Raw genomic sequence first — 18,338 nt, forward strand, 5'->3', positions numbered from 1 at the left:
GCTATGTTTGTGCTGTTAAGTTTTGTCTATACTTCTATCATTTTTTAGATATTTACAATTCTTCTATAGGACAATCTGAGGTCAACAAGTTCCCCATTATGATTAGAAATAGTTAAAAATTGTGTCAATCGTTTACGCTTCGTTTGTGTTGGTTAGTGCTGTAAAAAAAATTCATTTGTGCTACTATGTTTTTTAAGATATAATTTCAAAGGGATGACGTCACGCAACTCCTCATTTATTGCAAAAGGGAACCGAAATGCTGCCAGTCGTTTATGCTGTGTTTGTGCTGTAAAAAAATGTCGTTGTTCGTGCTGCTATCGTTTTATAGACATTGAGATAATAATTTCGAGTGATGACATCACTCGCAGCTTGTCCGTACCCAACTCAGCTGGCCGCAGCTGATGTAGCACGTTAATTCTCATAATAACTGAGGGGTGTCCCTACAACTAGCGCAAACATAAAAAACTAATAAATACATTTTTCACAAAAAGGTTGCTTGCTAAAGTACATGTAAGTAGGTAAATGTTGCTACCCACTTCTAATGAAGACCACCAGCTTCACACTGGCGCGTAATTAGCTTGATGGATTGTTGACCTCTGGATCAACTTGTTGTTTTTTTGCGAAACAGGCTCAAAATGAGGTGCTCATTATTGAGTACCTCGCCGCGTCAATATGTTTTTAATTAGACGCCACTTTATCTTGATGAAATTATTGTTTGAACATCGTTATTCATCTTAACCTTATGTGTCCACACGTATCGTATTTGTGTTGCAACCATATAATTTTTGGGCTCCCGATTCCGCTACCTTACTGTATAAAAATGCCTTGTTTTTTGAACAATGGTATTGGGGGGGGGGGGGGGAAATTATTTTATACTAAATTGCTGCATACTTACTTGACTGTAACATAATTGCTATCATGGCTTGAACAGGCACTGCTTTGATTATTTGGCCCTCATTTATGTTAATAGGTGTCCAATCCATTTGTAGTGGAAGGCTAGCAAGCCAGGTTCCAACTTAAATGAATTGAGCATCTACTAGTGATAAACTACTTGGTGGGAGAATGCATCTTGGCCCTAGGAAGAACACTTTTTTTTTAACCTCATTGGCTGCCATTGGAGCGCGAGACGTCCAATCCATTGGTTCGTTCATTTATATCATATAACATCCAATTTGATTAGCGGGCTGGCAGATCGCTGCCAAACCCTCCCAGTCAAAATGGATTGTGTGTCCATCACCGTCAATGGCAGCCAATGAGTTATATGCGTTTTAGTATCTATAGCCCTTGCTAAATCATGTTTTTTTCCTTATCGAACCTGTAGATGCATGTTGTTGACTTGCATCCATCCAATTTTTGAGATAGAAATTTCAAAATTCTGAATTAGTCTCAAAAAGCATTCTAAGGCTAGGTTCATACCACAGGTCTTAATGCACAAATTCGATTTTTTTCATCTTTTTTTGACTCGAGCTAGGCATTTACTTGACGGTTTGAACGGGACAAGTCGCATAGAAGAGGACCTTTTCAAATCCGATCTAGGTAATTTTTAGCCTGGTACACCAGACTCAGTCTGGCGACCAATGAGCGGATCAAATTTCCAAGGCGGAGCAAGCCACAGCAAACAGACAGTGGAGTGGACCAATCAGCGACGGGCAGACGTTACGTCGGTAAAGTGACAACGGCGGAAAACGGAGAAGTTTATTTAACATGGCTAACGCGAGACATACTTTTGTCGATGACTTGTGTCGATGTTTTTTGCGTAATTAACTGTGTCTTTGAAAAAAGACCCAGATAGTGTTATTCTGTTTTTTTTGGGGGGGGGATTTCTTCGGCGCGCCACACAGTCCGAACCGTTTGACCGATCGGCACCGTTCAAATATCGAAACGACCGGAATTTTCATGCAACGCAGGGAGTTTTTTGAACGACCCCGAAAAATTTTCCGTTCGTCCGTGAACGCCAATTTAAAAAAAACAACAAATTTTCAAAATGTATCTAGACCTACAATTTTTGACCAAATCACATAATTTGGACCTCAAAAATTCCGGGACGGTGAGTGGCATAAAAGTTTTATATAAAATTTGGAAAAAATGTACGATTCCCCGCAAATTTGCCCAAAACTTTCCCATTCATTTTAAATGGGATGCGATTTCCCCATTCACTTTCAAAGGAATTTCCAAAGGAATTTACATTGCATTGATGCCATTGACGGCCATGCATGTCGAATTTATTGATGCAAATGTACTTCGATTTCCATTGACACGTATGTAACTCGATGCCATTGACAGCCATGGACGTCCAAATTTCTCATTCATTTCCAATGGCATTAACTTTGCATTGAGGCCAATTTAGACAGATGCCATTGACGGCCATTTATGTCATTTCTATTGATGCCAATGTACTTGGATTCCATTGACGCATATGGATGTCAATGCCATTCACAGCCATGGACGTCCAAATTTCCCATGACATTTACTTTGTTTAATGCCATTGACGGGCATGTTTATCCACTGTATTGATGCCAATGTTCTTGGATTTCATTGACGCCTATGTAAGTCGATGCCATTGACGGCCATGGACGTCCAAGTTTTTTCCCATTCATTTTCAATGGCAAAAAAAAACAATGTCCCCAAATTAACAGGAAATGGCCAGATATCAATAGGGACCCCCCCCCCCCCCCAAATGACCTGATATGACCCCAGGCCACGCCCCCCGAATGTCCCCAAATGACCTTATATGACAAGAGCACACCTCCCAAATATCCCCAAATTACCTCATATAAACCAGGTCACGCCCCACAAATGTTCCCAGATCAACAGGAAGTGACCTGATATTGTCCCCGAAATGTCCCCAAACCAACCTGGGCGGGGCTAAGATCTGTATCTCCACACGGCAAAGACCCAGAGTAATTTCTCTAGAAATTGCAGTTTCTAGTTTCAAGTGATTTTACTGTGGATTGGAACATATTCTCGGCTCTCCCGTTCGCCATCTGTGAAGAACACGTCACGCAAATAAAAAAATCTGATTGGACGGATGATTTCGTACTGGCTCGAGAGGCTGTTAAGGAGGTGGGTCCCAGACTATTCTCAGTGTTTGAAAAATAATGGGAGAACAGTCTGGCCGTGCCAGGGAAGGTCATTTTTGTTTGTGGTTAAAATCCCATCTGGGCCACATTTTTCCAGAATGTGGCTGCGGTCTGAACTCTCAAGTCTCCACAATTGGAATTTATGCAGCAATTACGTCAACAAAGCAAACAGGGAGCTACGGTAGTGATGGATCATAAGCGTTAGCACCTAGCTTGAACTCAGCTTTCAGGCAGTAGGCTGGCTTGACCACAGTCATAAAAAAATAAATAAATAAAATGAGGGTTAGTGTGCATGCGTAATACTTGAACCGGCTAAATGAACAAAGGCAGTCTGAACGGGCATTCCAAAAAATCAGATCTGACAAAAAAAATCAGAATTGTGCATTAGAGCATACGACATGAGAAAAAGTCTTAAATGGCATTATTATGTGAATCAGAATCATATTTTGAGACGATTCGGCTATATACAACAATGTAGCAAAGCGCAGATGACAAGAAATTAGTCTTTTAATCTGCCGGTTAGCCACGCCTACCATTATAGGGCTCTAGCGTCCCCAACAGGTGGATGACGTCAGCGGGAGAATGGGCTCATCGGTTTTACTATCCAGCCCATTGAGGGGGAATTATTCAGAACGAGGAAAACGCGACGAAGAGAGCCGCAAAATGTCACCGTTTCAGTCTCTCTACTCCAATATATTTACAGGATATTCTTTTTATCCAAGTATTTTTCCCTAACAGCTAAATAAATGGCTTGAGAAGGACCAGTCAGCCCGTCGAGCGGGAATTATTTACAACGCGGAAAACGTGACGAAGAGAGCTGCAAAATGTCATTGCTTCTGTCTCTCTGCTTCAATATTTTTACAGGATATCATTTTTATCCATGTATTTTTCCCCAATTTCTAAATAAATGGCATGGTCATGACAAATAACAGTCTTGTGCTAAATGGAATATGAAATAATAAAAATGCACTTATTCAGGACGACATGGCAAAATTACTCCATAATGGTCAAAACTGCCGGCTTCACCTTCACTGTCGTACCTCCCAAACGATATTTTATGACACCTAAATCGGGCTTATGTCATTTCCCTTCCCCGGCTTCGGAGAATGTAAACAAACCAAGAGGCGTGACAGCTTGCTGACATGCTAACCCGAACCGAGTGATGTTTCAAAGTCTTCGAAGCGGAAAACCACACATAACTAGCCCGGAACTTTTGACATGATGACTCGGTTGTCGACTGTCTTCGCTGATCGGCAAACCACCCGGCGGAGAGAAATTTACAGTTCGTTCCCCGGAGGAGGGCGGCTGCAGTTGTTGTGCAGCTAACGTGCAGCTAATGTGCATGAGGAGAGATTTTTACATGCCTATCAATGATCAAACGTAAGTAGTCATTTATTTAAAGAAAGTTTGTAGTGTTTACTTTGTAATTGCTGTATTCATGGCTATTTTTAACACAAAGTTGCAATTTCTGTTTGGGTGGAAAATTTGACAGAACATCGGGCACACCAAGAGTGCAAAAGCCGAGTATAGTGCTCGCCCGGCGGGGGTATGTGCAACAAGGAGCATGTCAGCCACAAAATGCAAGCCACCTCCGTATTAAAATGATCCCAGTATTTGACATAATACAAAACACGATGTTTACTCACCTTCTCATAAGTCCTATGGTCACACAGTAGTAAGGCTTGTTTTGGCCAATATCCGCGGTGAATGGGAACCTTTTGAAACTCCAAAAAGGCGCACACGCCTCTCCCTCATACAGCATATTTTTCTGCTGGCGTGATGCGAAAAATAAATGTATTAATCCGCAAAATCAGCTGAATCCTTAGTTCTTCTCATACAACAGTACGGCTGTATAGTGAAGAGGACTCCTTCTACCGTACACGTCACAGCGCCCACGTTCTCAACTCGAGACTGTTGCCGGAAGTCACTCATTTTCATGGCGCGAGATTCAAAAAACTAAATAAAAACAGCGATCGCTTCCACACACATAATATCATTCAGGAGCATAAAATACCGCGTGTATTATGAAATAAACATGCTTTTTCGTGTCACATGCCCTTTAAGACCTGTAGTATGAACCTAGCCTAAGTGTATCAAATGTGATGCATTTGGCAATAAAGGGTTAAAAATAAAAATAAAACACATTTTGAAATCCTGATCTTTTTCACCTGATTCTAAATGACGTGATTGGGCCCAATTTCCGGTCAAAACATCTATATGAAGAATCTAAATTGCTGGATTTGTTTTACAAAATACTATATATTTTTTTTTTCTTCTATTTTTTTTTTTTTTTAAAGTTCCCAGTGGAAAGAATCTTGTTTAACTAATATGCTGCCATTGACAACACTAAACGTCCATTCCAATTGACTGGGAGGGGGGGGTCAGACCCACCACTTCAAATGGATTGAACGTTTAGCGCCGTCAATGGCAGCCGATGAGTTACTTTCCTAAAGCACATTGGACATTCTAAGTTATTTTTTATGTTTCCCAAAACATACTGTAGATTTTTTTTCTTTTGATGTTTTCAAAAACACGTGCGTTTTGTCTTTGATATTTACCAAAATAGTGTCATTGAGAACTCAAAATGATCTCTGCTGCTTTTATTTTAGCTCTCGCGCTCGAATTTAGCCTTGTGAAGGAAGCTAAATCCGTCTCAGTCGGCAGGTTTTTTTGTTTTGTTTTGTTTTTTTGTCCGGTTAGATTTGGCGTGAAAAAATATGTCTTCAGATGTTTGCACTGGACCGACATCAGACTTGTAATCACTTGTCTGATTGGATATTGTCTCCCCAGCGGGCAATGCCGTGAAGAGCAAACAATACAGGAAGCGTTTGGTCATCCAGGCGCCTTCCAACGGTGGTCAGGATTGCCCGGAGGTGCTCGAGGAGGAGAGAGAATGTCAGCCCCCAGAAACCTGTCCCGGAGTCAGGTAAAAACTAAATTCGTTTAGGATGTTTCAATTAGGACTGTCAAACGATTAAAATTTTTAATTGAGTTAATTACAGCTCAAAAGTTAATTAATCGCAATTCAAACCATCTATAAAATATGCCATATTTTTCTGTAAATTATTGTTGGAATGAAAAGATAAGACACAAGATGGATATATACAACATACAGTACATAAGTACTGTATTGGTTTATTATAACAATAAATCAACAAGATTGCATTAACATTGTTAACATTCTGTTAAAGCGATCCATGGATAGAATGACTTGTAGTCTCTAAAAGATAAATGTTAGTACAAGTTATATAAATTTTATATTAAAACCCCTCTTAATGTTTTCGTTTTAATGAAATTTGTAAAATTTTCAATCAAAAAATAAACTAGTAGCCCGCCATTGTTGATGTCAATAATTACGCAATGCCCATGGGTGCTGAAGCCCATAAAATCAGTCGCACCCAAGCGCCAGCAGAGAGCGACAAAACTCAAAAAACACAAGTAACAAGTGGACATTGCACTTTGCTGTCATTTTAATTTGTTTGAGCGGGCATGTGCGTTAATTGCCTCAAATATTTTAACGTGATTAATTTAAAAAATTACCGCCCGTTAACGCGATAATTTTGACAGCCCTAGTTTCAATGCCATTGACGGGTATAGACGTGCTGGCTCCTCCCAGTCAAAGTGGATTTGACGTCTAACTCCGTCAGTTGTAAACAATAGCTGAATCTTGTTTTCAACCTTGTGAGCTTGTCGTTAAGATTACATACAGCTTTTTCTTCAAAAGACAACAAATCAATGACTTTATTTCAGTTAACAAAAATGGAAGGCTCAGTTCATAGGCAGAGTTTAACTTTTGGGGCAGGGTAGGCACAATATGTTGATGACCCCGAAACGCAGTGTCGGCAATAAAATTAACTTTATTGAATATTTATAATAATAAGGTGAAAATGAGCATTTTTTTGTTTCCCATCATTATTGCGGGGAATTGTAAAATCAGGCTGCTTAGGCTATACTTATCGCCACGATCGTCATCCATTGAATATGGTACGCCTACCGGTGTCATGCCAATGTAGTTACCCCAGTCTGGGTGGAGCCACTGCACTGCACTGATTTGCTTGATTTCCGTGTTTTGGTGACGTAGTTATCTACAAGGTTTTAAAAGATGGCACATCCATCAAAAAATAAAAATTCTGTCGCATACCGTAACATACGTACTGAACTTTAAAAAAAGTTTCACTGTTTTACTCGTAGGATGACATATAACTTTTCTTACTGTAATTCAAGTCCTGTATGGAGTCTTTCCAGTTTAGTAAACGTCAATGTCCAAAATATATAACTGTGGTTCTTTTCTGGCTTCAATTAATTGTTTTAAGTCAACAACCCTCATACCTAATGTGTGTGTGCACGCTCCCGCGGCCAGGGGACACAGTTTTTGACGGGGGTAACTACATTGGCAAGACACCGGTGGTGGCTCTGTTGTACAATTAGCATCTTTAGTGGGGCAAATTGAAACTCTGCTCACCATTTTGACGGTGGTCTCTAGCGTTTCATGTTCCACATTTTCAATCATTGGTTCTTGCTCAGTAGTTTTTGTCGCTTTTGAAAGCTTAGGTTTAAAAAAAAAAAAAACGTATAGCCTATCCATCTTGCTTTTTCGGTCCTCAGGTGGTTTTGGCTAACCATACAAATGACCGTCCAAGGTGCTAGTCACATAATCTGTTCGAAAAATAATTTTGACCCATTATAAAAATATCTATTTTTGTTCATTTCATTCATTTTTTTGTTTGTTTTATTGCTTTACAACTTTTATAGTCAATATTTTACCGGAAAATTCTTATACGACAGAAAAAAGTTGTTGTTTTTTAATGAATGTGCCATTTTTTTAAAACCTCGTAGATAACTATATCACCAAAACACGCAAATCAGTGCAGCGCAGTGGCTACGCCCAGGGGATACAATTTTGGACTGGGGTAACTACATTTGCACGACATCGGTGGGCGTACCATATTCAATGGATGACAATCTTGGCGAAAAGTATAGCCGAAGCAGCCAGATTTGGAATTCCCCGCAAGAATGATGGGAAACAAAATATGCTCATTTTCAACTTATTATTATAAATATTCTTGTAAGTCAATTTTATTGCTTTAACTGCGTTTCGGGGTCATCAACATGTTGTGCCCCCCCTTCTCCAGAAGTCAAACTCCGCCCATGAGTTGTTCACATTAGATTACAAATTCTCAAAACAATATCTTTTTATAAGATGGTGACTTTTTTTCTCCCCAAAATGAAAATATGATCCTGAGTTAGCATTTCAAACCAGTGTTAGTTTTTTTTCCCCAATTCCCATTGTAATCCAGTCACCTTGTTTTTGTCTGCGATCCATGAAAGGATGCAAATGTGTTTGTCGCCTCGCATCTCTGGAAATATCTGCGCCCGTTTGCACGTGTATTAATAGAAGCCTGGCACCTCGTTTTGCTTGTGTTGTCAGGTGTAATAAAAAGTGATGTGTGCAAAGGGAGATGACTAATTAAGTCGCGTTCACGCAGCCTTTGACGAGACCCGCTTGCTTCCTTCCTCGTTTTGTTTATTGGCGTGCTCGCTAATAAACATGGAAAGCGTTTGTCATTGATGACCTCTCGTCGATGATGGTGGCGGTGAATGATTGTTGAGTTTCAAGTTCATCGAGCACATGTGTTTTTGCGATACCTTCCAGGTGGAAGACTCACAAGTGGAGAAAGTGCCAGCTGGTTCCGTGGTTCCTCAGGCAGGACCGACCCGGCGCTCAGGAGAATTGCGGGCCGGGACTTCAAACGCGAGGTACGTGCCGACATCCATATCTCGGAAGATAAACACGGGCGGCGGGCGGTGTGGTTTGTTTGTGCAACACATCTGATCAAATGAAAAAACATAGGCGTCCGTGAAGAAATGCAGCGCAGAAGAGAAAAGACTAACATAATTTTCTGTGTGCATTTTGTTGTTTTCCTAACAGTGCTTTTTTTTGACAAGTGCGACTTATACGCAGAAGTACAGAAATGTATTGCTGCATTGCAAAAAAAAAAAAAACTATCATGATTTTTCATGATTATTATACTACCATGCAGTGGTGTTACCAGGATGCCAGGTGTGGGTGGGCATTAGTCTTACCTGGGGGGGCAAAAAAAAAAAAAAGCTACAATGCTCAAGTAAGTCGAAATCCAGCGTAGGGCTACTGCACCTTAAACAGCATACGACAGGAGAAAAAAAGTCTTAAATGGCATTATTATGTGAATTAGAATCATATTTTGAGACGATTCGACTATATACAACAATTTAGCAAAGCGCAGATGACGTGAAATTAGTCTTTTAATCTGCCGGTTAGCCACGCCTACCATTATAGGGCTTTAGCGTCCCCAACAGATGGATGACGTCAGCGGTAGACTGGGCTCATCGGTTTTACTATTCAGCCCATTGAGGGGGAATTATTCAGAACGAGGAAAACGCGACGAAGAGAGCCACAAAATGTCATTGTTTCATTCTCTCTACTCCAATATTTTTACAGGATATTCTTTTTATGCAAGTATTTTTCCCCAATAGCGATATAAATGGCTTGAGAAGGACATAGTCAGCGCGTCGAGGGGGAACTATTCACAACGAGGAAAACGCGTCGAAGAGAGCTGCAAAATGTCATTGTTTCTGTCTCTTTACTTCAATATTTTTACAGGATATTCTTTTTATCCAAGTATTTTTCCCCAATTGCTAAATAAATAGCATGGTCATGACAAATAACAGTCTTGTGCTAAATGGAATATGAAATAATAAAAATGCATTTATTCAGGACGACATGGCAAAATTACTCCATAATGGTCAAAACTGTCGACTTCACCTTTACTGTCGCACCTCCCGAACGATATTTTATGACACCTAAATCGGACATATGTCATTTCCCTTCCCCGGCTTCGAAGAATGTAAACAAACCAAAAGGCGTGACAGCTAGCCGACACGCTAACCCGAACCGAGTGATGTTTCAAAGTCTTCGAAGCAGAAAATCACACACAACTAGCCTCAATTATTTGACATGACGACTGGGTTGTCGATTGTCTTCGCGGATCGGCAAACCGCCCGGCGGAGAGCAATTTACAGTTCGTTCCCCGGAGGAGGGTGGCTGCAGTTGTTGTGCAGCTAACGTGCTGCTAATGTGCATGAGGAGAGCTTTTTACCTGTCTATCAATGATCAAACATAAGTAGTCCTTCATTTAAAGAAAGTTTGTAATGTTTATTTTGTAATCGCTGTATTCGTATTTGACATAATACAAAACAAGATGTTTACTCACTTCCTCGTAAGTCCAATGGTCCCACAGTAAATATCCACGGTGAATGGGAACCTTTTGAAACTCCAAAAAGGCGCATACGCCTCTCCCTCATACAGAATGATTTTTCTGCAGCCGTTTGGCTGGCGTGATGCGAAAAATAAACGTATTAATCCGCAAAATCAGCTGAATCCTTCGTCCTCATACACAACAGTACGCTGTATAGTGAAGAGGACGTCTTCTACAGTACACATCACAGCGCCCTCCTCCTCAATGCAAGACCGAAGCCTGAAGTCACTCGTTTTCATGGCGCGGGATTCAAAAAACTAAATAAATATAGCGATAGCTTCCACACACATCCAAGCGGTCCATATAATTCAGGAGCATAAAATACAGCGTGTATTATGAAATAAACATGCTTTTTCGTGTCACATGCACTTTAAAACATGTTTTGTTTTCTCCTTGAGATAACTGTTGTTGTGATTTGGTCTAAACAAATAAAAGTGGATTTGATTTTATTTGACCTAGAACACATCCATAACTGAACAGTATGGACATGCAGGTGACAATGTTTTTGTTTTTTTAGGTAACCTATTGTGGTTCCTCGGTTTTATTATTATTATAGTTATTCTTTGTTCCGCAGCCCCTTTGAGCTCAATTTACTGCCCTTAAGCCTGAGTTATACTCCCGCGTTGTGGTGACGGCGCAGCGACTACGGCGTCATTCGACATTCGATAGTTCTGCAGTGAGGGAACGCGTTGCTCTGTAATTTACCGCCAAGCCACTAGAGGAGTGTGGCGTTATGTTTGTACGGTTTTGGGGTATGCTCGTTGACTTCCGCTAGTCTAGTTTAACAGAGAAAAAATAAACAATGCAAGATGGAACTCTTGAAAGTAAATATTCTGCTCATCAAAACTGAATAAATATTGAACATACAAATGTTGAGCGGCAAGTGACGCAGAAGACTGTTTCGAGGCGGTCTGGCCAACTTTTGATGCCGCACAGAAAGTTTTCGACTCGGATGGAGAGAGCTAGCTGTGGCGGCTAGCTTCAAACTGGCGTCGAGCACTGCGTTCAAGGTCTGCAAAGCCCTCCAGCCCGATTTGTTTGCCGTGTCCTACAACCAGCCAGTGGGAAGTCATAGCAGATTTCTGGCGTCTATGGAACTTCCCAAACTGCGTTGGGAGCCTTGATTTTAACGTTATCATAAAAAGCACCGAGGCACTCTCAATCAGTGATGATGTATCGTGTGTGAACTGTCTGTTATTGAAAATTAAAGATCAAAACAACTCTTTTGACACCAAATCTGTGCTTTATTCTTCATATACTTGAAGTGTGACAAGTAAATAAGTCACTCGCAGCAAACATATGTACACAATAAATGATGAAGTGCACCAACCAAAAATACGACATAAAGTTGGCAGTTTTTGGCTGACTGGGTCACCGCTTCATGTGGCCACTCGATTCCGAACACACACGTCTCGGTGGTTCTTTTTTTTTTTTTTTTTTTTCTTCTTCAATCGCCGACCTTGCCATTTGGCAATCACAATAATGTCTTGACGAGACTTGCTCTTCGATGACACTCCCGTCGGCTTGGTCCATTTTTGCATGTAGAAAATATTTGATTCTGTTCTACAATGGCGGTGCTTTCGTGCTGAACCGGAAACAACAGTCTGAGCGGACCAATCACAGTCCGTTTCTGCCACGTCATATGCGTCTACGCGACGCGAAGGTTAGATAATTCGAGAGGAGTGCGTCAGGGTACGGCGCAGGGTCGTAACTCGGGTCTTCCTTGACGCCGCAGGTCTGACGCGGAAGTATAACTCAGCCTTTAGAATGCTTCAAAATGCACCAAAATAGGCAGACAGGTCAAGACAGGTGCAATCTATGATACAGTGTAAAGGCAAATTCCAAATACACTATGTAGCGCCCCCTAGCAGTCATTATTTGTCCCCCCCGACGCTTTGAGCCCTACTTTGACCCCCTCAGAATGCTATAAAAACTCACCAAATTCAACAGCCAGGTGAACACTGGTGAAAACTTTGATAAAATGTAAAAAATTAATTTAAAAAAAAAAAATGTGTGTAGCGCCCCCTAGGAACAAAACCAACATTTCATTTCATGTTTTTTTAAGGTGAAAAAGGAGGTAACAACGCAAAGGTTAAAATTTAGAACATATCAGTACTATATGAATGGAATACCATACGCGGTGCCCAGACTGCCGTTAGTACTACATCCAGTTTTCTTTGGGTGGGGAGAGAGTGTCCGTGGGTGGGCACTGCCCCCCCGGTAACGGACCTGCTACCATGTAAAAACATGATACAGTGATCCCTCGCTACTTTGCGCTTCAAACGTCACACCCTCAGTCCATCGCGGATTTTTTTTCAACTAAAAAATGAACAAATAAATGCAGTATTTTATAGAGCTGTCCCAATCCGATCACGTAGTCTCCTACTCTCCCTCCTGCAGCTTTTCTTGGTCAGGCAGTTCGCTGGAGTTGCTTGTTAAACTTAAAGTGCCTGTGACACCATAAAAAAATCTAAAAATAGCATTGTTATGTTAATTAAAATCATATTTTGAGACGATTCGACTATGTACAACAATTTGGCAAAGCGCAGATGGCGAGAAAATAGTCTTTTAATGTGCCGTTTAGCCCTGCCTGTCAAATATAGCGCTCTAGCGCCTCCATCTGGTTGATGATGTCGGCAGAGTAACGATATTAGCTGATTTAGAATTCAACCCCTTGAGGGGGAAGATTCATAACGAGGAAACTGCGACAGAGAGCAGCAAAATATCATTGTTTTATTCTCTCTACGCCAACGTTTTTACAGAATATTCTTCTTATCTAAGTATTTTTCCCCAATTGCTAAATAAATTGCTTGGTCATGACTGTCTTGTGCTGAATGGAGTATGAAATATTAAAAATGTGTTTATTCAGTACGACAGGGTTTTATTACTGCATAGTGGTCAAAACTGCTGACTACTTAAATTTTCCAAACAGTATTTTATGCCACCGGAGCTAGTCCAGCTTTTGCCCTGGCTTCGGAGACAGAGGAAAGAGCGTAAACAAAGCAGAAGGCGAGAAAGCAAGGCGACATGCTTACCCAAACCGAGCGGCTTTTCCTCACCTTTCAAAAACGAAAAATCAAACAAAACTATCCCGACTCATGTCACACATGGTGAAGAGGGTGACAGCCTTCACCGATCGGCCAGCCCCCGGCGGTGGTCAAGTTTCGGGTGGTCGTTCCTCCGCTGCGGCCCCGGCACAAGTGCTCGTTGCCGGGGAATAAACGCCGGACAAACCGGTCGACGTCGAAGCGTATGGCTGTCTGAGCTCAAGCCGAGCATGGTGCTCTATTGGCGGACACATGAAGAGGACCGAGGGGGGTGGAATTCTGGACACAATCGAGAACCGGAGACGAGAGCTATATATATATATATATATATATGGATAGATATGGCGGAAAACACTCAGGTGACTTGAAGTACCCTCTGAGACCCCCAATTTGGCCAAATTTCAAACTTGTCCGATATGCATGTGTGATACATCATTGGACAGCTTAAAATCTCAAATTTCTGGGGGAAGAAAAATTATGAACAGGAGGTCATTTTTAAAAAATGTTTTTTAAACAGCAAAACCCTATTAGGAGGTGAGAGCACGCGAGAGCAGAATTACAGATGCCATGATTTTAATGAGATATTATCGCGTACTTACCTTGCTTCGATCCAAAAACTCCATGTAGCATATATCACTGAGTGTCAATAAACAGCTGTGAATGGCCACAGCTGGATTTCATGGGGATTTTATGGGTGAAACATGGTAATACAACAAGGGTCGCGATGCAGAAATCGCAGACATCAAGGAGTGGTTGAGATGTTCTTTTTCATATATTTACCCTTTTAAACGTTTTTTTCCAATTTTTCTTTGTTTGGATCGATTATTTATATCTAAAATATTGGGGAAAATGCGACAGTAACAAAAAATATACAATAAAGCGATAGTTATGAGTTAGATATCCGTGACTTTTTTACAGACGCCAATTTTTTCATTGTGACGTAATTCGTTTAAAAGTTTAAAATATGCGAGTGATTTTTTTTTTTAAAATATATATATATATATATATATATATATATACACATTTATTTTTTTCCTTTTTTTTAAACGAAATATTAGACATCAATTAATGATTCTTAGCTGAAAATGACAGACATTTCGAATAATAAAAGTGATTTTATGGCTAGGTCGAAACAAAAGCGGTTGCACGACGTTTGTAAAAGGGGGTTTCCAGGGTAAAACGGACAAATTAAGAATAGTTCGGGGGCTTATTGCGCCATGAATCTGCTATGGCAGCATATAGACATATTGTTCTATCAAACACAAAAAAAGATGGGGGGAAAAAAAGATGAAAAAAAAAATCTTTTATGTATCTCTTTCCAATGCTAAATCTGAAAAATACATTGAGCACGCAAGATATTTTTATTTATTTATTTATTTATTTGGGGGGGGGGGGGGCACTACTTTGCTGTTTTCACTTTTCGCGGGAGGTTCTGGTCCCCATTAACAAGTTGCTCAGTATAAAATAACCTCACTCCATACCAAAGGAGCTGATACTGCCAGCACCAAAAATCAAAACTGTCCCTATGTTTATTTTTTCGGTCAAATTGTTTGGCATACAGTGGTACCTTGACATACAACTCTCAACCACATTAGTCACGTAGCCTACTTAAACCGTTCTTATTTGACATAACTACATTTAAGTATTTTCTTAAGGCATTTTTTACATTACGTTCTACCTGTGTAGATCTAAACAAAACAAGTTGAAAGCGCACGGTAGTAATTTGGGTATCTAAGGCTTTGTTTGTACCGCACAAATCCGATTTTTCTTCATATCCGCTTTTTTGGCGTGCTCATTCAGACTGCCTTCGTCCATGAACCCCATTCAAGTATTACGCATGCGCACTAATTCGCAGTCTGACATTCGCTGAGCAAGCCGACCCGCATCAAGCATCAAAACAAATGACTACACATGTTGGCTGCCAGCCGCCATTCCAGGGTGATCAAAAGACGAGACAAATAAAAGACATTAATAATCCCTGTATAGTCTTATATTCAAAGTGGATTGAGAGTGGACGCACACATAAGCCTTATGTGTGTGCGTCAGTTTGCCTTGACTCAGCCATGTAAGCAATAATGAAATATTGCTTATTTGGCGCACATAGAGAAAACTGAGAATATTCAGCCATATCCTTTACTTCATTTTATTTTTTTTTTATGACTGTGATCAAGCCTGCCTGCTGCGTAGAAGCCGAGTTCAAGCTAGGCGCTACTGCTAATACACAGCTATCGCTGCCTTCCTGCCTGTGGCTCTCGCTCTTTCCTGACGTAATTGCTGCATAAATTCCGATTTGAGAGACTTGACAGTTCAGACCGCGCCACATTCTGGAAAAATGTGGCCCAGATCGGATTTACACCACATACGAAAGTGATCCAGATCGGATTTGAAATGGTCCACTTCTATGCAACCTGTCACGTTCAGACCATTAAGACCTGCGGTATGAACCTAGGCAAATTCACCTGGTTCGTTTCGCCGATGTCGGACATTTTGGCAGAACACCGGCAGTATTTATTAAGGATTTAGTGTAGGTTTTTGGGGCTGTGGAACGAAATAATGGAATTATAATAATGTTGCACCGATACCTATACTAGTATCGACAGGGGGCGGCGATCTGGCCCTAAATGGTGGTATCGGTATCGGCGAGTACCAACAAATAGGGCGTCGATACCATTTACTGGCGTCACTTGAACGCAGCTGTACTGTCCTCGCCAAGACGCTACGGCTCAGTCATGGCTATACAGCGAGCTAAACTCCCAAATGGCAATGCAGGACATCGGTATGATTTTTTGACTTTATTTTGCCATTGATCCTAATGTCATGACAGGGCCGGCCCAGGCCATTTGGGGGCCCCAAGCAAAATAATGCAAAGGGGCCCATATTTTTGGCCCACCATTTCATCACTGTGTACTGTGAAACCCATACATGCAACCCAACCCATACGTCCATATTTTGTATATTAATCAGATTTTGGGGGGGGGGCGAGACACAAAATGTCATTGTTTGATTTTTAAATAATTTATTTGCAAATCATGGTGGAAAATAAGTATTTGGTCCATACGAAAAGTTCATCTCAATACTTTGTTATGTACCCTTTGTTGGCAATAACGGAGGCAAAGGTTTCTGTTACTCTTCACAAGCTTTTCACACACTGTTGCTGGTATTTTGGCCCATTCCTCCATACAGATATCCTCTAGAGCAGTGATGTTTTGGGGCTGTCGTTGGGCAACACGGACTTTCAACTCCCTCCACAGATTTTCTATGGGGTTGAGATCTGGTGACTGGCTAGGCCACTCCAGGACCTTGAAATGCTTCTTACGAAGCCACTCCTTTGTTGCCCTGGCTGTGTGTTTGGGATCATTGTCATGCTGAAAGACCCAGCCACGTCTCATCTTCAATGCCCTTGCTGATGGAAGGAGATTTTCATTCAAAATCTCTTGATACATGGCGATACATGGCCGCATTCATTCTTTCCTTTACACAGATCAGTCGTCCTAGTCCCTTTGCAGAAAAACAGCCCCAAAGCGTGATGTTTCCACCTCCATGCTTCACAGTGGGTAGGGTGTTCTTCGGATGCAATTCAGTATTCCTTCTTTTCCAAACACGAAAACCTGTGTTTCTACCAAAAAGTTCTATTTTGGTTTCATCTGACCATAACACATTCTCCCAGTCCTCTTCTGGATCATCCAAATGCTCTTTAGCGAACCACAGACGGGCCTGGACGTGTACTTTCTTCAGCAGGGGTACACGTCTGGCAAAGCAGGATTTGAGTCCCTGGCGGCGCATTGTGTTACCGATAGTAGCCTTTGTTACTGTGGTCCCAGCTCTCTGTAGGACATTCACTAGGTCCCCCCGTGTGGTTCTAGGATTTTTGCTCACCGTTCTTGTTATCATTTTGACGCCACGGGGTGAGATCTTGCAAGGAGCCCCGGATCGAGGGAGATTACCAGTGGTCTTGTATGTCTTCCATTTTCTAATAATTGCTCCCACAGTTGATTTCTGTACACCAAGCGTTTTACCTATTGCAGATTGTCTTCCCAGCCTAGTACAGGTCTACAATTTTGTCTCTGGTGTCCTTCGACAGCTCTTTGGTCTTGGCCATGGTGGAATTTGGAGTGTGACTGACTGAATTGTGGACAGGTGTCTTTTATACTGATAATGAGTTAAAACAGGTGCCATTAATACAGGTAACGAGTGGATCCTCGTTAGACCTCGTTAGAAGAAGTTAGATCTCTTTGACAGTCAGAAATATTGCTTGTTTGTAGATGACCAAATACTTTTTTTCCACTCTAATTTGGAAATAAATTCTTTAAAAATCAAACAATGTGATTTTATGTTTTTTTTCCACATTCTGTCTCCCATGGTTGAGGTTTACCCCTGTTGACAATTACAGGCCTCTCTAATGTTTTCAAATGGGAGAACTTGCACAATTGGTGGTAGACTAAATACTTATTTGCCCCACTGTACCACTGTATTGTTCTCGTGAATTAATGTTGCTAATCAATTTGAACGTATTATTATTTCTTGATTTTATTAAATTTTATTTTTCAGTATCAAATGGTCAAAAAATGTACCCTGAGTGTATTTTTACAGTTTGGATATGACTTTTTTTATTCCGGCAAATTGATGCGTTTTAAGTCTTGTCTGTTACAAACAAAAACACTGTCTCGGATAAGCGGGGGATGGATGGATGGATGGATGGATGGATGGATGGATGGATGGATGGATGGATGGATGGATGGATGGATGGATGGATGGACAAAACAATGTTAATACATTCATTCAGTTTTACTTTATTGTAAGTTGATGTAAAATAATGTTTTTCTTTAATATTATAAAGGACACAATGTTATGCAGAGGTGTACTTAATAATTTTATAGATAAATGATACTGTGGCAGCAAAGAGTTGGAGTGGCGCG

At 40.9% G+C, this 18,338-nt stretch overlaps 1 protein-coding gene across 1 annotated transcript in view; it reads left to right on the top strand.

Moving 5' to 3' along the window:
• Positions 1 to 18,338, top strand: part of thsd7ab (thrombospondin, type I, domain containing 7Ab) — a 303,730-nt gene that overhangs the window by 178,678 nt on the left and 106,714 nt on the right. Inside the window, exons 10-11 of the mRNA XM_057834514.1 lie at positions 5,871 to 6,006; positions 8,734 to 8,837. Coding sequence (XP_057690497.1) covers positions 5,871 to 6,006; positions 8,734 to 8,837 — 240 coding nt within the window. The remainder of the gene's footprint in view (positions 1 to 5,870; positions 6,007 to 8,733; positions 8,838 to 18,338) is intronic.

The sequence above is a fragment of the Corythoichthys intestinalis genome, chromosome 4 (genome assembly GCF_030265065.1).
Source record: "Corythoichthys intestinalis isolate RoL2023-P3 chromosome 4, ASM3026506v1, whole genome shotgun sequence".
In the NCBI taxonomy this organism is placed as follows: Eukaryota; Metazoa; Chordata; class Actinopteri; order Syngnathiformes; family Syngnathidae; genus Corythoichthys; species Corythoichthys intestinalis.